Source organism: Lactuca saligna, chromosome 1 (assembly GCF_052625555.1).
Source record: "Lactuca saligna cultivar CGN05327 chromosome 1, ASM5262555v1, whole genome shotgun sequence".
NCBI lineage: Eukaryota > Viridiplantae > Streptophyta > Magnoliopsida > Asterales > Asteraceae > Lactuca > Lactuca saligna.
Window position 1 is genome coordinate 50,715,946 of NC_136417.1, and position 18,936 is coordinate 50,734,881.

General features: G+C 35.1%; 1 protein-coding gene across 1 annotated transcript; it reads right to left on the reverse strand.

The window, feature by feature from the left end:
- Positions 1-265: 265 nt before the first annotated feature.
- Positions 266-1,488, reverse strand: LOC145006182 (uncharacterized). The gene is made up of 3 exons (XM_078965282.1): positions 1,409-1,488; positions 688-1,310; positions 266-573 (listed from the first exon to the last, which is right to left on the reverse strand). Exons 1-3 carry the CDS (start codon positions 1,486-1,488, stop codon positions 266-268), a joined length of 1,011 nt encoding a protein of 336 aa, XP_078821408.1.
- Between the last annotated feature and the right edge of the window lie 17,448 nt (positions 1,489-18,936).

Sequence of the window (18,936 nt, forward strand, 5' to 3'; positions counted from 1 at the left end):
CTAATTTTGAAAAATATTTATTTGATTTCAGAATAGTATGTGTACTACCACTATCTGCTATACAAAGATCTCCAATCTTTTCTTGGTGTTGCGCTTCAGTTGGACTCATATTAAACTTCACATATAAAAGGAATAATAAGTGAATAAACATAATAATAATTATTATTAAAAAAGAAAATTCATTTATTGAAGGAAAGGCATTACATAAAAAAAAACAAACGAAGGAAAAACAGTTTTACTAGAACAATAATAGATTTTTTTTTTTTTAGTTTATGTCTTCCATGTCATTGCAGAAATCAGCAACATTTAGCGGAGTGAATTCAACATTATCAATGAGGTTTGCTTCTTTTCCTTTTCCTTTAATGGACTCTTGATAAAGTTGACAAAGATGTGCAGGTGTGCGATAGGTCCTTGACCAATGGCCTGTGCTACCACATCTATAACATGAACCATCTGATTTTTGTGACGTCCCAACATCATGCTTTGACCCTTTGGTCTTATCTTGTGTATGGACATTGCTTCTTTGTGAAGATTGGTAATTATATCCTTTCTGGCCACGACCACGATTATTACCTTGTCCACGACCAAAATTATGGTTTTGATTATGGATTTGGTTTCGATTAAAATAGCCACGGCCTCGTCCTCGGCCACGACCACGCCCTCATCCACGTGTATTGTTTCGATTACCATCAGTATTTGTAGCATTTGCTTCAGGAAGTGCTACTGATCCTGTTGGACGAGATTCATGGTTTTTCATCAAGAGCTCGTTGTTTTGCTCTGCAACAAGCAGGAATGCATTTAGTTCAGAATATCTTGTGAACTTTTGCATTCGATATTGTTGCATCAATGTAATGTTTGTCGCATGAAATGTGGAGTAAGTTTTCTCCAACATATCTTCATCAGTAACTTCTTGTCCATGATACTTGCGTTGTGAACATATTCTGAACAAAGTTGAGTTGTATTCATTCACTTTCTTGAAGTCTTGAAACCTTAGTGTTCTCCATTCATCTCTAGCATTTGGAAGTATAACTTCCTTTTGATGATCAAATCTTTCTTTCAAAAGATTCCAGAGAATACTTGGATCAGTAACATCAAGATATTCAAATCTCAACATTTCATCAATATGCTTACGAAGGAAAACTTGTGCTTTTGCTTTGTCTTGTGCCAAGCAATTATTAAATTCGTATATAGCATTTGAGATTCCCATGGACTCAAGATGCATTTTTACATCTATCATCCATGGCACATAGTTTTTCCCACTAACTTCAAGTGCTGCAAACTCGAGCTTTGCAATGTTGGACATAATGTAACTATAAATTTTAAACAAAATAAAAAAAATTAAAATTAAAATCCATTTGTTTCAATAAATATTACACAAAAAAGAAGCAGTAAAGCTAATATTGTATACAAGCCTAAAAGTAGATGAAATTCCATATTATCTTCGATGTTAAGAATTGGAATGAGAAGTAACATGACTATTATAGTCATGATTATCACAAAAGGGTGAATCATCTTGAAGCTTGATTTCTTGAAATTGATTTGTTTGATAGAAAAGAGAAAATATTTATTGTGGGTAAAATAAACAGGGTAAAGATGTTTATTTATAGTAAAAAAATATAGCCGTTGTTTTTGCTGTTTATAACCGTTACATATATATATTTGTTGTGTGTATATGTATTCTATAAATCATCTAATAACACTTATAACCAATACATAACCTTACTTGGCATAATTTAATAATTAGAAACATAAATAAATATTAGTAAATGTTTAAATAAAATTAAGAAGAGTATCTAAAATATAAATAAACATTGACATGTATAAATAAATATAATTTAAGTGTTAGTATGCATAAATAAAAGTTAGTTGCATAATGTAAATGTTAGTTTGCATAAATAAAAATTAGTTGCATAATGTAAATGTTAGTATAGATAAAAATTAGAATACATAAAGAAATGTTAGTATCAGAAATAAAAAAAATTGTTAGTAGTCCATAATGTATAATTTTATTAATTCATTAGTATTATTGTTATTTTAATATGATGGGGGGTTTTTATAATTAATATTGTTTTACTAAGTAATACACACCTTGATTAAGATATATGTGATTTCCACTTGGTTAATAACTTTGATAAGAGCTTTCGTGATGATAACGTGTTATGAATTCAAAGTGATTAAGATATGTTAAAAAATAAACTAAAATAACATACGTAAAGAAACTTGATGGAGAAGAAGATTTAGAAAGATATCAGATATTTTATCTTTTGTGAAATTGTTGCACCTTATTCTTACAAGAGCATGTTATATATATACAACAAAACTACCTATCATACGTAATATAAATAGTATGACATGATATCTTTTACCAATTCACTAATTATTGGTATCATTCAATAATTTACAACAAATATATATATATATATATATATATATATATATATATATATATATATATATATATTAAACGTCTTCACATTTCTCTTATTATATGCATATAGATAATTTAATGCATAGAATGACTTTAGATCAAAACATTTATTTATTTATATTAATCATATAAGCTTTAGTTTATTTTATTAATATGAATATATTTTAAATCTAATAACTAGACATATAATATTTGTTTAATTAATTTATTGAGCCTTTTTTTTTATAATGAATAAAGTATTTATCAAAAAAATAAAATTTGTATATATAATATACGAATTCCAAATATTATTAAATAAATGTTATTTCACGACCTATCTAAATTTATAATAGATGGATTCTTATTTACGAGTATATCAACTCTCGTTTATATTGTTTTGGCTAACAAGTCACCAATATTTGTTTCATAACTTCATCGTTATAACTTGGATTTCGATTTTCTTTATATATCCGGAATCCTTGTCACGACCACTACAACTTCCTTTATAATCAGCTTTATCTAAAATTTATTTTCGATGTTTATTTTTTTTATTGTTAGTTTATTAAATTAAAATAATTAAGCATAAAACACATAATTCATCTTTATTTCTTCAAAATGAGTTACAAAGGTTGACCTAGACTATTACACCATTATTAATGCTTTAGCCCAGAAACACGGGTGTTACAATCCACCACCTCCAGTAGGCTTTGGTCATGGACAACACAAACAGGATGGTAAGTCTTATTATGATATATTTATTAGCTATTTTTATCCATTTATTATAAGCTATCGTGAATAATATTTTTAGTTATATTGTTCAACCAAGCTTTCTAAAAGGAGAACAGGCATAGCAAAAAACATCTATCTATCAGAGCTGACACGAGCAAACAAGGGAAAGGCCCTGGATTTGTATTTCTACAGAGAGCTCACATATACCCCTATCGAGAACCGTGGTAACTGGTTTACCCGTGAGATTGGGAGGTATATGTGTATGAACATCCCTTTGAACATATTTGGTTGGGAAAATGTTTCTCCTACTTTAAGGAATGCCACCGTCATGCATCTAAAGGTAAATTGGATAATATTTTAAGTTTAGTTGTGATTGATATTTAATTAACTAAATTTTTTATATTTATAGAATAAGTTGTATTTGGATAAGGTTAAGTTGGATCCCGAGCATGCTCAGTTGTTGCAGAGCATTGATGAGAATTAACAAATAGTTTATAGAGGCTGAAAAATAAAGTGCATACTAATTTTCAGAATGTTAGGGGGCTTACATATATCCTAAGGGCATTAGCCACCCCCCCTCTCGGCGCCCGCCCCGATGATATGTCATGTGAAAATTAGGCGCAAGCAGTCGAACATATTTAAACTCCCAAAAGTTTAAAGCGTTCGGTGTCAAACAAACGAGTCTGTGCACAACGACAAGTTATAAACAGAGGGGGGGGGGGGGGTCGTGCTCGTATAACAGTGCATGTTTCAAAGAAGTAAGCTATGATATATTTAACTGTTTATTTAAAGTATAATTAATCTAATTTTTAATGTTAATTAGGACATCACTCAAACCGAATCATTTCATAAGGCTAACATTGATCGTCAAGGGGTATTTAGTAGTCTTGCAGTCGAGCAACAATACGTAAGTGGTTATTTTGTATTTTCATATAAGTGTTTATATCGTCAAGGGGGTATTTAGTAATCTAGTTTTTATGATATTTATCATTTTCTGAAAACACAGAATGTTTTACTCCTTGAGATCAGTCAACAAACTCAAGCTTCTTTTGAAGCTAGCGGTATAACACCAAAGGATACAAAAAATTGTTTTGAAAGAATATTGGGTGTTCGACGAGGCCATATAAGAGGCATCGGGCGTAAACCTTATACGATTGTGTCAATGTACGACGAGGAACAACCACTAATACAATCACAGGTGACAAAACTATTTAATTTTGGCAGTTGTTTCAAATGTTGGTTATTGTTGGTTTAGTAATAGTTTCAAATGTTGGTAATTGTTAGTTTAATAATAGTTTATATGTTGGTAATTGCTAGTTTGGTTATAGTTTGATATATTGGTATTTTTGTAGTTTGGTAATTGTTAGTTTATGAAAGTACAATGCTATAATGGAAAAAATGAAAAAAAAAGTACAATGCTATAATGTGTTATATGCAATATGTGTAGTTTGATAATTGTTAGTTTATGAAACTACAATGCTATAATGGTATTCTATAGTTTGATAATTGTTAGTTATAGTGCAATGCTATAATATGTTACCTACAATATGTGTAATTTGGTAATTGTTATTTTATGAAAGTACAATGCTATAATGGTATTTTGTAGGTTGCTAATATTTAGTTATAGTACAATGCTATAATGTGTTATATGCAATATGTGTAATTTGGTAATTGTTAGTTTATGAAAGTACAATGCTATAATAGTATTTTGTAGTTTGGTAATTGTTAGTTATTGTACAATGCTTTATTTTGTACTTTGTTTGTATGTGGAACGTATATTTTGTATATAGAATGTTATAATCTTGGTTTAACTTATAAGACTATGTTGTTTTATTTGTAGTTGTGAATGCTTCAAACAATTAAAAGATCCGTCATGTAGTGCCGCACTTGAAGATTGGTTTCGTTCGTTGCCACAACAAAATGAAACCGGAGGAAACAAGGAGAGCGATGATTACGAGTAGCTGGTTGTAGGATTTTTATATGTTTTGTTTGTGTAAGTATTTTAGACTAGTATTTTCGGTATTTGGTATTATGTTAAATTGGATGAGTATTCTAAACGAATGTTGGGTTAATATTTTGGAATGGAATGATGTATGATTAGATTAATTAATATCATAACAGATTTTATATTTTCCTATACATTTTTTTTTCCAGTTTTAATGTGATATAAAAAAATACCAATACTGGCGACGCTCGATTATTAGAGGCAACATGCCTTTAGCGGCGACATTTTGATTATCAGTGAAAAAGTATCAGCGGCGACCTTTTAGCGACGACCTGTCGCCGCTAATACTATTAGCGTGACAAACGCTACTTTTAGCGGCGACGTCTGTCGTCGGTAATATTCTAATTTCTTATAGTGAAATGACATTGCACGAGTGTCAATGTTGTTGTATCATTATTTTTTACCTTGCGAACTTGATTTAATATGATTATACATACTCCTTATATCATTATTTTTTACCTTGTTGATTTAACATGATTGATACTTCTAAGTTACTCATTAAACCTCAATTTATTGTCTGTGCTTTACTATCTACATAGCTTCCAATTTCTTTAACTAAATCAGTTTACCTAAGTTATATATTTAGTCCCACTTTTATGAATTTGCGTTTTACATTTGTTATTAATTTAATTTCCTTTTTAGTTTTCCCTCGTGACAATTCACTAGAAGAGAGAGCAATATATCGAAAATCTTAACCTGACTCGACTCGGTTCCGAATTATTATATTTGTATAATTGGTTCGACACTCAGTACCATATTTTATGTTGCGAAATTAAATAGCCTCTTACATTTTATTCGTATTCATCCTCCTATCATATTGATAAGTGGATTAAAATATTATCAATTTCATTAAATGTATCATTAATATGTACATGTGTCATATTTAATAACACATTTAATGAAATTAATAATATTTTAATCCATTTGTTACCATTTGATATGGTAGAAGGATGAGCAAGAAAATGTAGGAGAATATTTAATTTCTCTATTATATTTGGTTCAATACTCGGTTTTGTTTTTGCACCCAATTCATTACTCGATATCACGCACATCCCTACAATTCACCACAAATTTATATTCCATTTATAAAAAAGTGTATTTAGAGGCCCATTTTTACTCTTCCGAGTCTTCAAAATTAATGTAACAACCCTGGTTAGTATAGTAGTTATCTTTGATAAAAATAATAAACAGTAAAACTTCATTTGAAGGTCCTTGATTGGTTATCTATTAACTGACATCCTCACCCAACAATTTTTTTCCCTAAAGTTTAAAAAGATCACATGATTTTCATTTAAATGATATCTTTAGACAAACGAAAGTGAGCAATGCATATTGTGTGAATGTTCACTTTCCAGGCGAGGATGAATTCATATGTGTCTTAAACCACTTAACGTTTAATTCTTAATTGATGTCGTGATAAAATTGTACGAGGACAGGTAAGTGCAAGGATCTCTGATCAAATCAAATACTAATATGAGTATTAACATTATACCCATGAACCCATGAGTATAATTAGTGGTTTGTACTACAAAATGTACACTACAGTGAACTTATTTGTAATTCTTTTTTCAATAAAATAGAAATATACATCTATATCAGTTCCCAATGCGAAAAAGAAAGATGATCGAATTTATCTCTCTATAATACAATGGGAATATGGAACCGAAGTTAATTCTAAGAGTATTTGTGACATATACTTCATAGTATGATTTGATGATGATATAATATAAAAATTTTGTAAACTAATGTAAAATAACAGGCATACTTTGACATGATTAACAATAGAGACATAAAAATAGCAACACTTGGAGAATATGTTTTCTAAAACTGTATAAGTATATTGAACAAATTTAGAAAAACTATAGTTTACACTAGGTAATTTTTAATGTACATTTTAAAATGTAAGCAGAAAATAATTTTTAATGTACATTTTAAAATAAGAAAAAAAAAAGCGTATTTATTGTAATTTAATATAATATATATGATTTTTAATACTTTACATATATAAGTATGACTTTAATTTTAAAAAGTAAAACAAATCAAAAATTGATAAGTGGATAATATTTATTTTAAAAATACTACAAAATAACAATTGTCAAAACTAATGAAAGATTGACATGTGGCAAAAAAACATTCATTTATTAAGGAGAAAATTTATTGGTTTCACGTTGATCAGGAAAGGACTTTTTGTTGGTTAAGTTCGTTGCAAAAAGAACAAAATGTTATCTTTATTATTTTCTACCAATAGTTGTATACCTTTTAATTGATATGAATATATTATAATTCAAAAATCAGAAGGCTAATTGCAACTAAAATAGAAGAAAAAAACAAGGCCAAAGGTTCATAGCCCCATAATGTTATGTAGTTTGATTCAAATGTTGATTCTTCTTCAATTCACAAACTTGCACCTGTAAATTCTACATCCAACACTATCTTAAATGCCAACCATATATATATATATATATATATATATATATATATATATATATATATATATATATATATATATATATACATACACACACACGATTAATGACTACAAAATTTATGTGCACACAGGTCGGTCCAAAATCCAAATATATAGTGGCCCATGACGAAAAGAAAAAATAGGTCCGGCCCCAAAGTAATAAATATAATAAAAATTAACTCGAAAATAGACACAACGTTATAAAATTCACTATTAATACTAAAAAATATTAATATGACAACAATATTACCAAAACAACTAATTTAAAGAAAAATATTTTTCCTAACATTTTTAGATAAGTTGATTCTCTCTTCGAGGTCGACCCTAGAGGGAGGGCAAGTTGGCTGAACGCCCCGGATCTCACCATATCTCCCCCCCCCTCTGTGAGTTGCGGTTAATATTTATACATATAGTTTTAGTACATATACAATTACTATGGAGCAAAAACCTAAGGAATTTGTGTCCCCTTTGCAACATTTTGTTAGAGACAGAGTCCCATCTCATTCTGAATTGTTTAGTCGTTAGGGAGGTGCGTGCTACCATCAACAATTGGTGGAATCAGGTTCCGGTGGATAACAGCTCTCGCCATGACCTCTTCGGTTGTGTGTCCAGTTCTGGTACCCCTGGGTGCGTAAGCAAGGTTGTTTCGGTTGTGCTTTTTGCTTTTGCTTGGATTATCAGGACTTACCGGCGTGATAAGATATTTAATGGCAAGGTTAGGAGTTTCCGTGTGTTGGCTAGTGAGGTGAAGATGTTGGCCTTCGAAGGGATTAAATACCGATCTAGAAAATGTTATTTCTTTAACTGGGTCAATTGTTTTCTTAACCCTTCACGAGAATGTATCAAACTCATGTAATTCTAGCTTCTTGCTAGCTTATTTTCTATAAAATTCTTGTTGTTAATTTTTTTTTGTAGTTGAGATGACTGAGGCCCACAAAACTTTAGAGTGGTAGATCTTAGTTTGAACCTGGTTTTTAATTGGTTTGACATAGTTTTTGAATGTTTTAGCGACTTCTCGGTTTTCAATAACATTTTCACGTTCTCCTGATTCCTAAACCGACCTCTCATTTTTCAAGAACCAACCTTTCTAAAATGATTCTTCACTACACATAGAGTTCTAGGTACTTTTCACTACACCATCGATTCTTCGTTCAGAGGCCATCCTTCAAGAATCAAGCTTTTTTGGGTTTAATCAAAGTCCAGAAATCGTCAATCAACCTTCCATCTTGTTTGATAATTCCTTCAACGATATTGATCGTAAGTTTGTTAGTTTTTCTTATGCAAACTTGGTTTTGATTTTTGGTTGCTTAAGATGGATTTGCTTACAAAGAGTTGTAGTCTGTAGGTTCTATTGGGCTTAACTGTTGAAGCTCACTTTTGTGTATGTGATTTTCTTTGTTCGTTTGGTTGTATAAAAACTGAATATCGGTACATAATATGAAGTTGTTAATTTTCAGGTATTGAAAATTATAGAGAGGCAGAGGTACTAGAATAGGCTAAATGAGAGATATATAATCGTTATTGAGGAAAGATAGAATGACATCTTGAAGCTTGTTCTTCCCTTTAGTAGGTATGGACACCACATGTTTGATAAAATGCCTAAGAGACTTATACAATTTAGAGTTAAGCATTTGGTTATTTGTTTGATGATTTTATAACAATTCGGGTAGATTGAATTCTTAAATTGTAGTTATGGCTCAAAATTTGGATCCTATTGGAAGTTTAAGAACATTTTCTATCCCACCTTGTTTGTTGTTCAAGAGCTCAAAGCACCATAAATTGTTGAACTGAACTTGTAAGTTTAAGACAATAGCCAATGTGTTTTAGATATGCACAAGTGCAATTGAGGTTGTTTTTGCTTAAAATTTTCTTTTCAATACCTTAGATGATTGGATTTTACAACCTATAGTTTACTGACATCAAAAGATATTTGATATTTTCTTAAACGTTTTACCTACAATGCACAAAAAACATTCTCATTTTATTGTCTTTGTATTTGCTAGGTATATGATAGCCTTTTAATTTATAAAATCTCTTAATGTTCATAAAAATACTAATTTTTAAATTTTAAAGGGCCTCATTTTTTTTATTTGCCTCGGGCCCCAAATCAGCTTGGAACGTTCCTCTCTCTCTGTCTATATATATATATATATATATATATATATATATATATATATATATATATATATATATATATATTCCCCAAATCAGCTTAGAATGGTCCTCTCTCTCTCTCTCTCTCTCTCTATATATATATATATATATATATATATATATATATATATATATATATATATATATATATATATATATATTTATGAATCAACAATTATATTGACTACGAACGCATGCTTATTCGCAGTTATATGACTTTGGACATGTATAATCAACTGCTGATTATGGAGTTCGTAAATTCACATGTTTTTTTAGTTTTCACAATAACTCAGCCATATATATATATATATATATATATATATATATATATATATATATATATATATATATATATATATATATATATATATATATATATATATATATATATATATGGCTGAGTTATTGTGAAAACTAAAAAAACATGTGAATTTACGAACTCCATAATCAGCAGTTGATTATACATGTCCAAAGTCATATAACTGCGAATAAGCATGCGTTCGTAGTCAATATAATTGTTGATTTATAAATATGCATGCTATATATATATATATATATATATATATATATATATATATATATATATATATATATATATATATATATATATATATATAGAGAGAGAGAGAGAGAGAGAGAGAGAGAGAGGAAGCTAGGTTCAAATGTTTCTAATATCTTATTCTGTGCTAAAGTGCACCAATAAGAATTTAGTAAAAATTAATTTATTATTTAATCAAATAAAGTTAGGTATTAAATGATTTCCATAATTATATATCTATATTAAATGATATCCATAATTATAATTCATTTTGTATGGAAACTAATTAAACTCGTCATTAATATCAACAATAATATTACTTCAGAATGAATTCGCTTCTAGGTTTTCATGTATGAGTTCATATTTTGTTTTATGACCAACTCACTCAAATGTGGATTGACATCTATTCTATTGTGCTATTCTATATGGATCCACATCTAATGTGCATCTACATTTGGACTGTGCTATTCTTTGTGGATTGACACACACACATACACACACATACACACACACACACACACACACATATATATATATATATATATATATATATATATATATATATATATAGAGAGAGAGAGAGAGAGTTAGGTTCAAATGTAGATTAGCATCTATTGTGTGGATGTTTGGATAATGCTATTCTATGAGAATGACAAAGAAAATATATTGTTTGTTAATATGAATACGTTCAATCTTAAATAACTATTGTCATTATCATACATTCTCACTAATTAAATAGTCTATAAGGTTATTATAGACTTTTTTATTATTATTCTCACTATGTCAGAATGCTAGTTGAGTCGTATTCTGTCAGAATGAAAATGAGTGAAAAACAATGTATGAGAACAAAAATGTATAAGAATTACTGAGAATGTGTCACACCCCAAACCGGAATGACGGAAACGTTCGGGGGCAGAGGACGTGATGCACAGTATCACAACGATTGCATGATAGTAATTAAAGTACAACAACCATTCCATTGAAAAACTATAGTTTTATGTTCGTGTTCAAATCAATGTATACTTGACACCAATATGTATAACAAAAGTTAAAATACATGAAGCTCCGTCTTCTTAAAACATGTGGATACCTGTTTACTGATTTCCTTAGAATACAATTAGTTTTGAAAAAAGAGTGTTAACAATTAAGTTGTTGAGTTCATTAGCATATTTGTAACTGAAATTTGTTATTTGTTCCTTGAAAATGTAAGTATGTTTTCTCTGCACTGGAATAGTATTTTCTATTTGTACTTGTATGAAAAGTGTGTAATTTCAAATGCTTGGATTCACCAGTTGTATTTATAAGATATTGTATTACAGTTTTATTAATTAATAAAACTATGTGAAGTTGTTTGTTTGTTCATTCACTTATAGTATTATTCAATACCAAATTGTGAGTTATCAAAACTATGCTTGATGACCTAAGATGGCCTGAACACGACGTTGTTCAGGCGTCGAAATTGGTACAACATTTTTCACCTCGAGCCTTCCGGCCTAACTGTAGCGAATAGTTAAGGTGCGAGATTGTCAGTCCCGTATAGATCTATACACAAGTGTCATGCTCTCCCTCTAGGAGACTCTGGTTATAATTTCAGGACTTGGGTGGTACTTAGATAAGTACGTGAAGTATATCTCACAAATGCTATATTGACGGTTACGTGTAGAATATTGAAAAGTTACTTTGTAATAGATAAACTGTAAGTATATCTCTTAAACTATATTTATTATAGTTTATATGTTTTTTTTTTCCGTAAGGTATTTTTAATATGTAAAGTAGTGTATATGATCCATAAACTATACCAATTATAGTTTATATGTTTGTTTTCCGTATTGTAACCTAAACTTTGAAAAGCAATATGTAAGTTCCATTAACTATATTTATTATAGTTTATATGTTTGTGTTTCACTAAATTGAAAACCTTTGTATTGTTAATAATTCAGTAAGTTTAAATAGTAAAATCTGTGATACGGTTATTCAGTGAAATTCAACATTTATGTTCAATTTATACGAAAACGGATTGCAAACATAATATTTTTGTTTAACAAGTTTTAAATGGTTTTATACTTATATAAATATAATATTTATATAATTATGATTAAATAGACAGTCGAATAAATAATTCTACCCCTAGCCTACAACCAAACAAGGAATAGGAAATGGAGTCAAATTATCAATTCTAAGCATGTTGAATCTTAATTATATAATTTACACATATATAAATATATATGTTTTTAATAATGGCAATGATTAATAAAATATTGAAAACATTTAGATATTAACACAAATTTTCTTGTGTAACACTTGTATTCCCCCTAAAACACTGAAAAATCATGAAAATGTAAGGGTACGAACTCACCTCGAGTGCATTTTCTTGATTGGTTATGATGTGGTTGTGATGATTTCCGGGTTAAAACATGTTTTAACAAACGTAACTTATTAATATTATACACACGATATTGTATTTAAAATTAGTTAAATGAATGATTAATAAGTGTTATATTAACACTAAAGTATATATGATACTTACCAAAAACTTGAAATTATTTGGAAGAATTTGTTCACTGTGAGTGTTGGAAAGGAAATCGTTCGGAATTTGGGAGAGAAATGAGATGAAAAAGTCTACTAGAAGTGTGTAAATGATCCTTTTTATTGCTTATATATGAAGGAAAAAGGTAGTTGGTTTGGAGATTTCGGCCAAGAAAGGAAGAGATTTCGGTCAAGAAGGCTTTGCGGTCAAGGCTGTTTGTGGTTCGAAGAAGGTTCCTGGTGCACGAGGTTTTCGGTGGAGGTTCTCGGTCCAAATTGTTTGCGGTGTAGTTGATTAGGGTCTGAGGTGGGGTGTCATGCGAGGGTTCTCGGTCTTGTATGAAATCACCAAATGGTGATTACGACCATATTTTGGGATTTACTACTCAATATCGAAGTATGTAAAATGTATAAATAAATAATAACAGTATTTGTCCTAAGATTTGATGTGTTTTGACTTGTTTTAACATGTTTGAATTTTGTTGACTCGCATTGACTTTTATTGATTCGAAACAATGGGTTGTTACATTATCCCCCGGTTAGAGGAAATTTCGTCCACTCATGGACTAGAGAAAAGATGCGGGTACTTTTCTTTCATTTGATCTTCCCGTTCCCAAGTGTATTCAGGTCCCCGCTAGGCATTCCAACGAACCTTCACTATTGGTATACGGCTTTGTTTTGTTCTTTTGATTTCCCTGTTCACGACTTCCACTGGTTCTTCTACAAAGGGTAGACTCTCGTTTAACTCGATTTCGTCGAGGGGGATTACAAAATTCTCGTCAGACAGACACTTCTTGAGATTAGAGATGCGAAAAGTGGGATGAATGTTAATAAGTTCATGCGGTAGTTTGAGTTTATAAGCAACCAGACCAATTCTAGCAAGAATCCCGAATGGTCCGATGTACCTTTGATTTTGTTTTCCATGTTTGCTGAAACGTATCATTCCTTTGCAGGGTGAGACCTTTATCAAGATGTGGTCACCAACTTGAAATTCCAAGGGTTTTCTTCGTTTGTCCGCGTAACTCTTTTGTCTGTCTCCAGAAGCTTCCAATCGTTCTCGGATTTATACAATCTTTTCTGTGGTTTCTCGAATGATCTCGGGTTCGGTTAATGTACTTTTGGGTACTTGGTTCTTGGCTAGTTACGTATCACCCACTTCAGCCCAGCACAGAGGGGATCTGCACTTACTGCCATAGAGGGCTTCAAATTGAGCAACTTTGATGCTAGTGTGATAGTTGTTTTTGTACGAGAATTCAACTAGTGGTAAATGGGTATCCCAAGATTTACCAAAATCTATCACACAAGCCCTCAACATGTCTTATTGCGTTTATATGGTTCTCTCACTTTGCCCATCCGTCTGAGGATGGTATGCTGTACTCATGTCAAGTGTAACACCGGAATTTAAAAGCCAATTTTTTTTTTTTAAAACATGATTCCATTAATATTTATAAAACAACCCTTTTTGTTTCTCATAAAAACAACCATTTAACTGTTCAACACATTAGTACAAAAATCCCCAAGATCAACATGTAAAAATCTCCAAACGTGTGTGTGTACGGATCAAGCCGGCGCCTTCCCGCGGTCGTCACTAGTACCTGAAACAATAACATCAACACTGTAAGCACAAAGCTTAGTGAGTTCCCCAAAATACCACATACAACACATATTAGCCACTCGAGGCTATAACTCTATGGGTCCGTGCACCCAAACTCCTTGAACCCTCAGGTTCTAGCTCTGAATAACATGCACTACATAAATCACATAGAAATCATGCAGTACAACACATAACATACACAGCATACAATTACTCAATCACATAACTCTGGTTACCTACTCAAGGTAAAGTATAGAGAGGAGACTCACCTCGGGTGTGTCTCGGTAACTCGTAACCCTGAAATCACTAAACACTCGACCCGCCGAGCTGAAGTCCACCTATAGCACAACACATCCCTAATTAACTCTCTCTCAATCTGAAGTTGATCACACTATAACAATCACTCTTGGTCAACGCTGGTCAACGGTCAACTTTGACCGGACTCGGCGAGTGCACCATGGCGACTCGGCGAGTTCATGCGCATGCACCAACTTCCCTGAAATCCTTCCTTGACTCGTCGAGTATTTCTCCCTACTCGACGAGCTCCACCTGGCACGAGTTGTGGGGCTACCACGACTCAACTCGCCGAGTCCAAGAACAACTCGGCGAGTTCCAACTTGAACTCAGACCCCTGACTCTCCCAGACTCACCGAGTCATTCCCCAACTCGACAAGTCCACTCGCTGAGTGGTTATCGGGCAACCTTCATCCGACTCGCCGAGTCTGTTCTTGGACTCGGCGAGTTCATGCCATGCACGAACTCAAAACGACTTCTAAGGTCAGATCTGTTCCATAAAATCATAGATCTGGCCTCCCCAAGCATGATAACCACGTAAAGTTACGATCTTGACGCTCATATAACAACTAAATGGTCCATAATGGCGATTTAGTCCCAAAAGTGACATTCCAAGCTCAAGACTCCCAAAATAACTCATAAAGCTTCATGGGTTAAGGTCTCTGGACCTCTTTGGGTCCAGATCCAAGGCACAAACTCGAGAAGGGACCAACTACTCCACTTAATCGTCCTCAAAAAGGGTTAGAAAACCCTAACACTAAGAATCCACACCAAAAGTGAAGAAGGTTCGGGAATAATACCTCAATACAGTCTCTATGAACGCAAAGACCTCAAAAGTCGCACCTTCTTCAGCCTCCTCTTGCCTTGAACACTTCCTCCTTGCAACAACACACACAAAAGCTCAAGATTGGCCTCTCCTTCCTCACAAACGCTCTAGATCTCTTTAGGGTCTCTCTCTGGGGTTGGGTGTGCACAAAGTCGGCCATAAGGCCCTTTAAATAGGCCACAAACCCGGGGTTTTAGGGTTTCTCAACACAGCGCAGACTCGCCGAGTCCATGCCCTGGACTCGCCGAGTCCAAGCGCGCATCCTTGCTCAAACCCGCGCCTCTACTCGGCGAGTCTGAGCTCTGACTCGCCGAGTCCCTCTCACAAATAACAAAAATTTAAACTTTCAAGATACCTGGTAAAAATCCGGATGTTACAACTCTCCCCCACTAGAACTGGACTTCGCCCCCGAAGTCCTATTCTAGAACAGCTCCGGATGCTGCTCCCGCATCATACTCTCCGGCTCCCAGGTCATCTCTGATCCCTTCCGATGTTGCCACTGAACCAACACCAGAGATACCTCCTTGTTCCTCAAAACCTTGATCTTCCGATCCCTAATAGCCACTGGTCGCTCCGCATAATTCAGGCTCGCATCGACCTGGATATCCTCAAGTGGAACCACTGCCGACTCATCGGCTATACATTTTCTCAACTGCGACACATGAAACGTGTTGTGAATCTGTCCCAACTCCGCTGGCAACTCCAGTCGATAGGCTACCCGACCTACCCTGGCAATCACACGAAACGGGCCTATAAACCGGGGCCCCAATTTGCCCCTCTTCCTGAACCGGATCACCCCTTTCCAAGGGGAGACCTTCAGGAGAACAAAGTCACCGACCTGAAATTCCAGCTCAGATCGACGCCTATCCGCGTAACTCTTCTGTCGACTCTGAGCGGTCAATAATCTCTGCCTGACCAGCTGTATCTGCTCTGTCGTCTGATTCACGATCTCTGTACTGCCCATCACTCTTTGCCCAACCTCTCCCCAACATATGGGAGTCCGACACCTCCTACCATACAGCAGCTCAAAAGGTGGCATACCGATGCTCGAATGATGGCTGTTGTTGTAGGAAAACTCCGCCAGAGGCAAGTACGTGTCCCAACTACCCCCGAAGTCCAAAACACAGGCCCGAAGCATGTCCTCGAGTGTCTGTATCGTCCGCTCACTCTGACCGTCGGTCTGGGGGTGGTATGTGGTACTAAAATGCAGCTTAGTACCCAACTCCTCATGAAATTTCTTCCAAAAACGGGAAGTGAACCGCACATCGCGGTCTGAAACAATCGAGATCGGCACCCCATGCCGAGATACAACCTCCCTCACGTAAATCTCCGCCAACTTCTCCGCCGAAGAACTCTCACTGATGGCAAGAAAGTGAGCGCTCTTGGTCAATCTATCTACGATCACCCAGATCGTATCAAATCCTCTGGCAGTCCTCGGCAATTTGGTGATAAAGTCCATGGTGACCTGTTCCCACTTCCACTCGGGAACCTCCAATGGCTGCAACTTGCCATGCGGTCTCTGGTGTTCGGCCTTTACCCTTCGACAGGTCAAACACCTTTCGACAAACCACGCTACATCCCTCTTCATACAGGGCCACCAATACTCCTTCCTTAGGTCCAAATACATCTTTGTGGCCCCGGGGTGGATCGAAAACTTTGATTTATGAGCCTCTTCCATCAATGTAGCACGTGTACCGCCCACAAACGGTACCCAGATCCTGCCCTGATAAGTCATAAGACCTCGACTATCTGATACAAACTCAGAAACCAGTCCAACAACCCGCTCTTTCTTCTGCATCTCCGGACGCACGGCCTCAGCCTGAGCCCCACGAATGGCATCTAGAACTGGAGCTATCACGGTCAATCTCAAACATACATCTCGCAGGGGAGTGCTCTCCGCCCTGCGGCTCAACGCGTCGGCTACCACATTAGCCTTGCCCGGGTGGTACAAGATCTCGCAATCATAGTCCTTGACCACATCTAACCATCTCCTCTGCCGCATATTTAGGTTAGGCTGATCCATCAAGTACTTCAAACTCTTATGGTCCGTGTAAATCGTACAACGAACCCCATACAAATAGTGCCGCCAAATCTTGAGAGCGAACACCACTGCCCCCAATTCCAAATCGTGTGTGGGGTACCTCGTTTCGTGAGGCTTTAACTGCCTTGAAGCATACGCTATCACATGACCCCTCTGCATCAATACCGCTCCCAGCCCTAGGATCGATGCATCACAGAATACCACAAAACCTTCCATCCCTTCCGGAAGGGCTAATACTGGAGCTTCACACAACCTCTGGCGAAGCGTCTCAAAGGAAGCCTGCTGCTCAGGACCCCATGCAAATGCCACACCCTTCCGGGTCAATCTGGTGAGGGGAACCGCAATCTTGGAGAAATCCTTAATAAATCTCCGATAATACCCTGCCAACCCGAGAAAACTCCGGATCTCAGAAGGTGACCTCGGTGCCTCCCACCTCATCACTGCGTCAACCTTGGCCGGGTCGACTAATATCCCCTTCTGGTTAACGAGATGTCCCAGAAACTGGACCTCCCGTAACCAGAAATCGCATTTGGAGAACTTTGCGAAAAGCTTCTCCGCTCTCAAAACCCCAAGCACCTCCCTCAGATGCTCCTCGTGCTGCTCTCTGGATCTAGAATATACCAGAATATCATCAATGAAAACAATCACCGACCGATCCAACATCGGCCGACATACCCTGTTCATGAGGTCCATGAACACGGCTGGGGCATTGGTGAGTCCAAAAGGCATCACCACAAACTCATAATGCCCATAACGCGTCCTGAATGCTGTCTTCTGGACGTCCTCGTCCCGCACTCTTACCTGATGATAGCCCGACCTCAAATCTATCTTGGAAAACCAAGATGCCCCCTGAAGCTGATCGAATAAATCGTCGATCCTCGGTAGCGGGTAACGATTCTTGACCGTCAACTTATTCAATTCCCGATAATCTATACACATGCGATGCGAGCCATCCTTCTTTTTCACAAACAGGATGGGTGCTCCCCACGGCGAACTACTTGGCCGAATAAACCCCTTCCCCAGCAACTCCTGAAGTTGCGAGGATAATTCCTGCATCTCTGGAGGCGCAAGGCGATACGGCACCTTAGCAATAGGCGCAGCTCCAGGAACCAAATCGATGCCAAACTCTACTTGCCTCACAGGAGGCACACCTGGTAACTCTTCGGGAAATACATCTGGAAACTCCCGCACCACCGGAACTTCATCCACAGAGCTCGGTCTCTCCGAAATCACCCGCGTATCCATCACATACGCTACATAACCCTTACAGCCCTGCTGTAAACACTGCCTTGCTCTAGCAGCCGAGCAAAAGGCTGATCCAGAACGTGTACCCTCGCCGTATACCGAAAGAACTC

Coding starts and splice junctions, on each gene's coding strand:
- LOC145006182 (XM_078965282.1), bottom strand. CDS start 1,488: ATGACTATAATAGTCATGTTACTTCTCATTCCAATTCTTAACATCGAA. Junction 1,311..1,408: donor TTTCATCTACTTTTAGGCTT/GTATACAATATT, acceptor TAAAATTTATAG/TTACATTATGTCCAACATTG. Junction 574..687: donor AAATGCTACAAATACTGATG/GTAATCGAAACA, acceptor GTCGTGGACAAG/GTAATAATCGTGGTCGTGGC.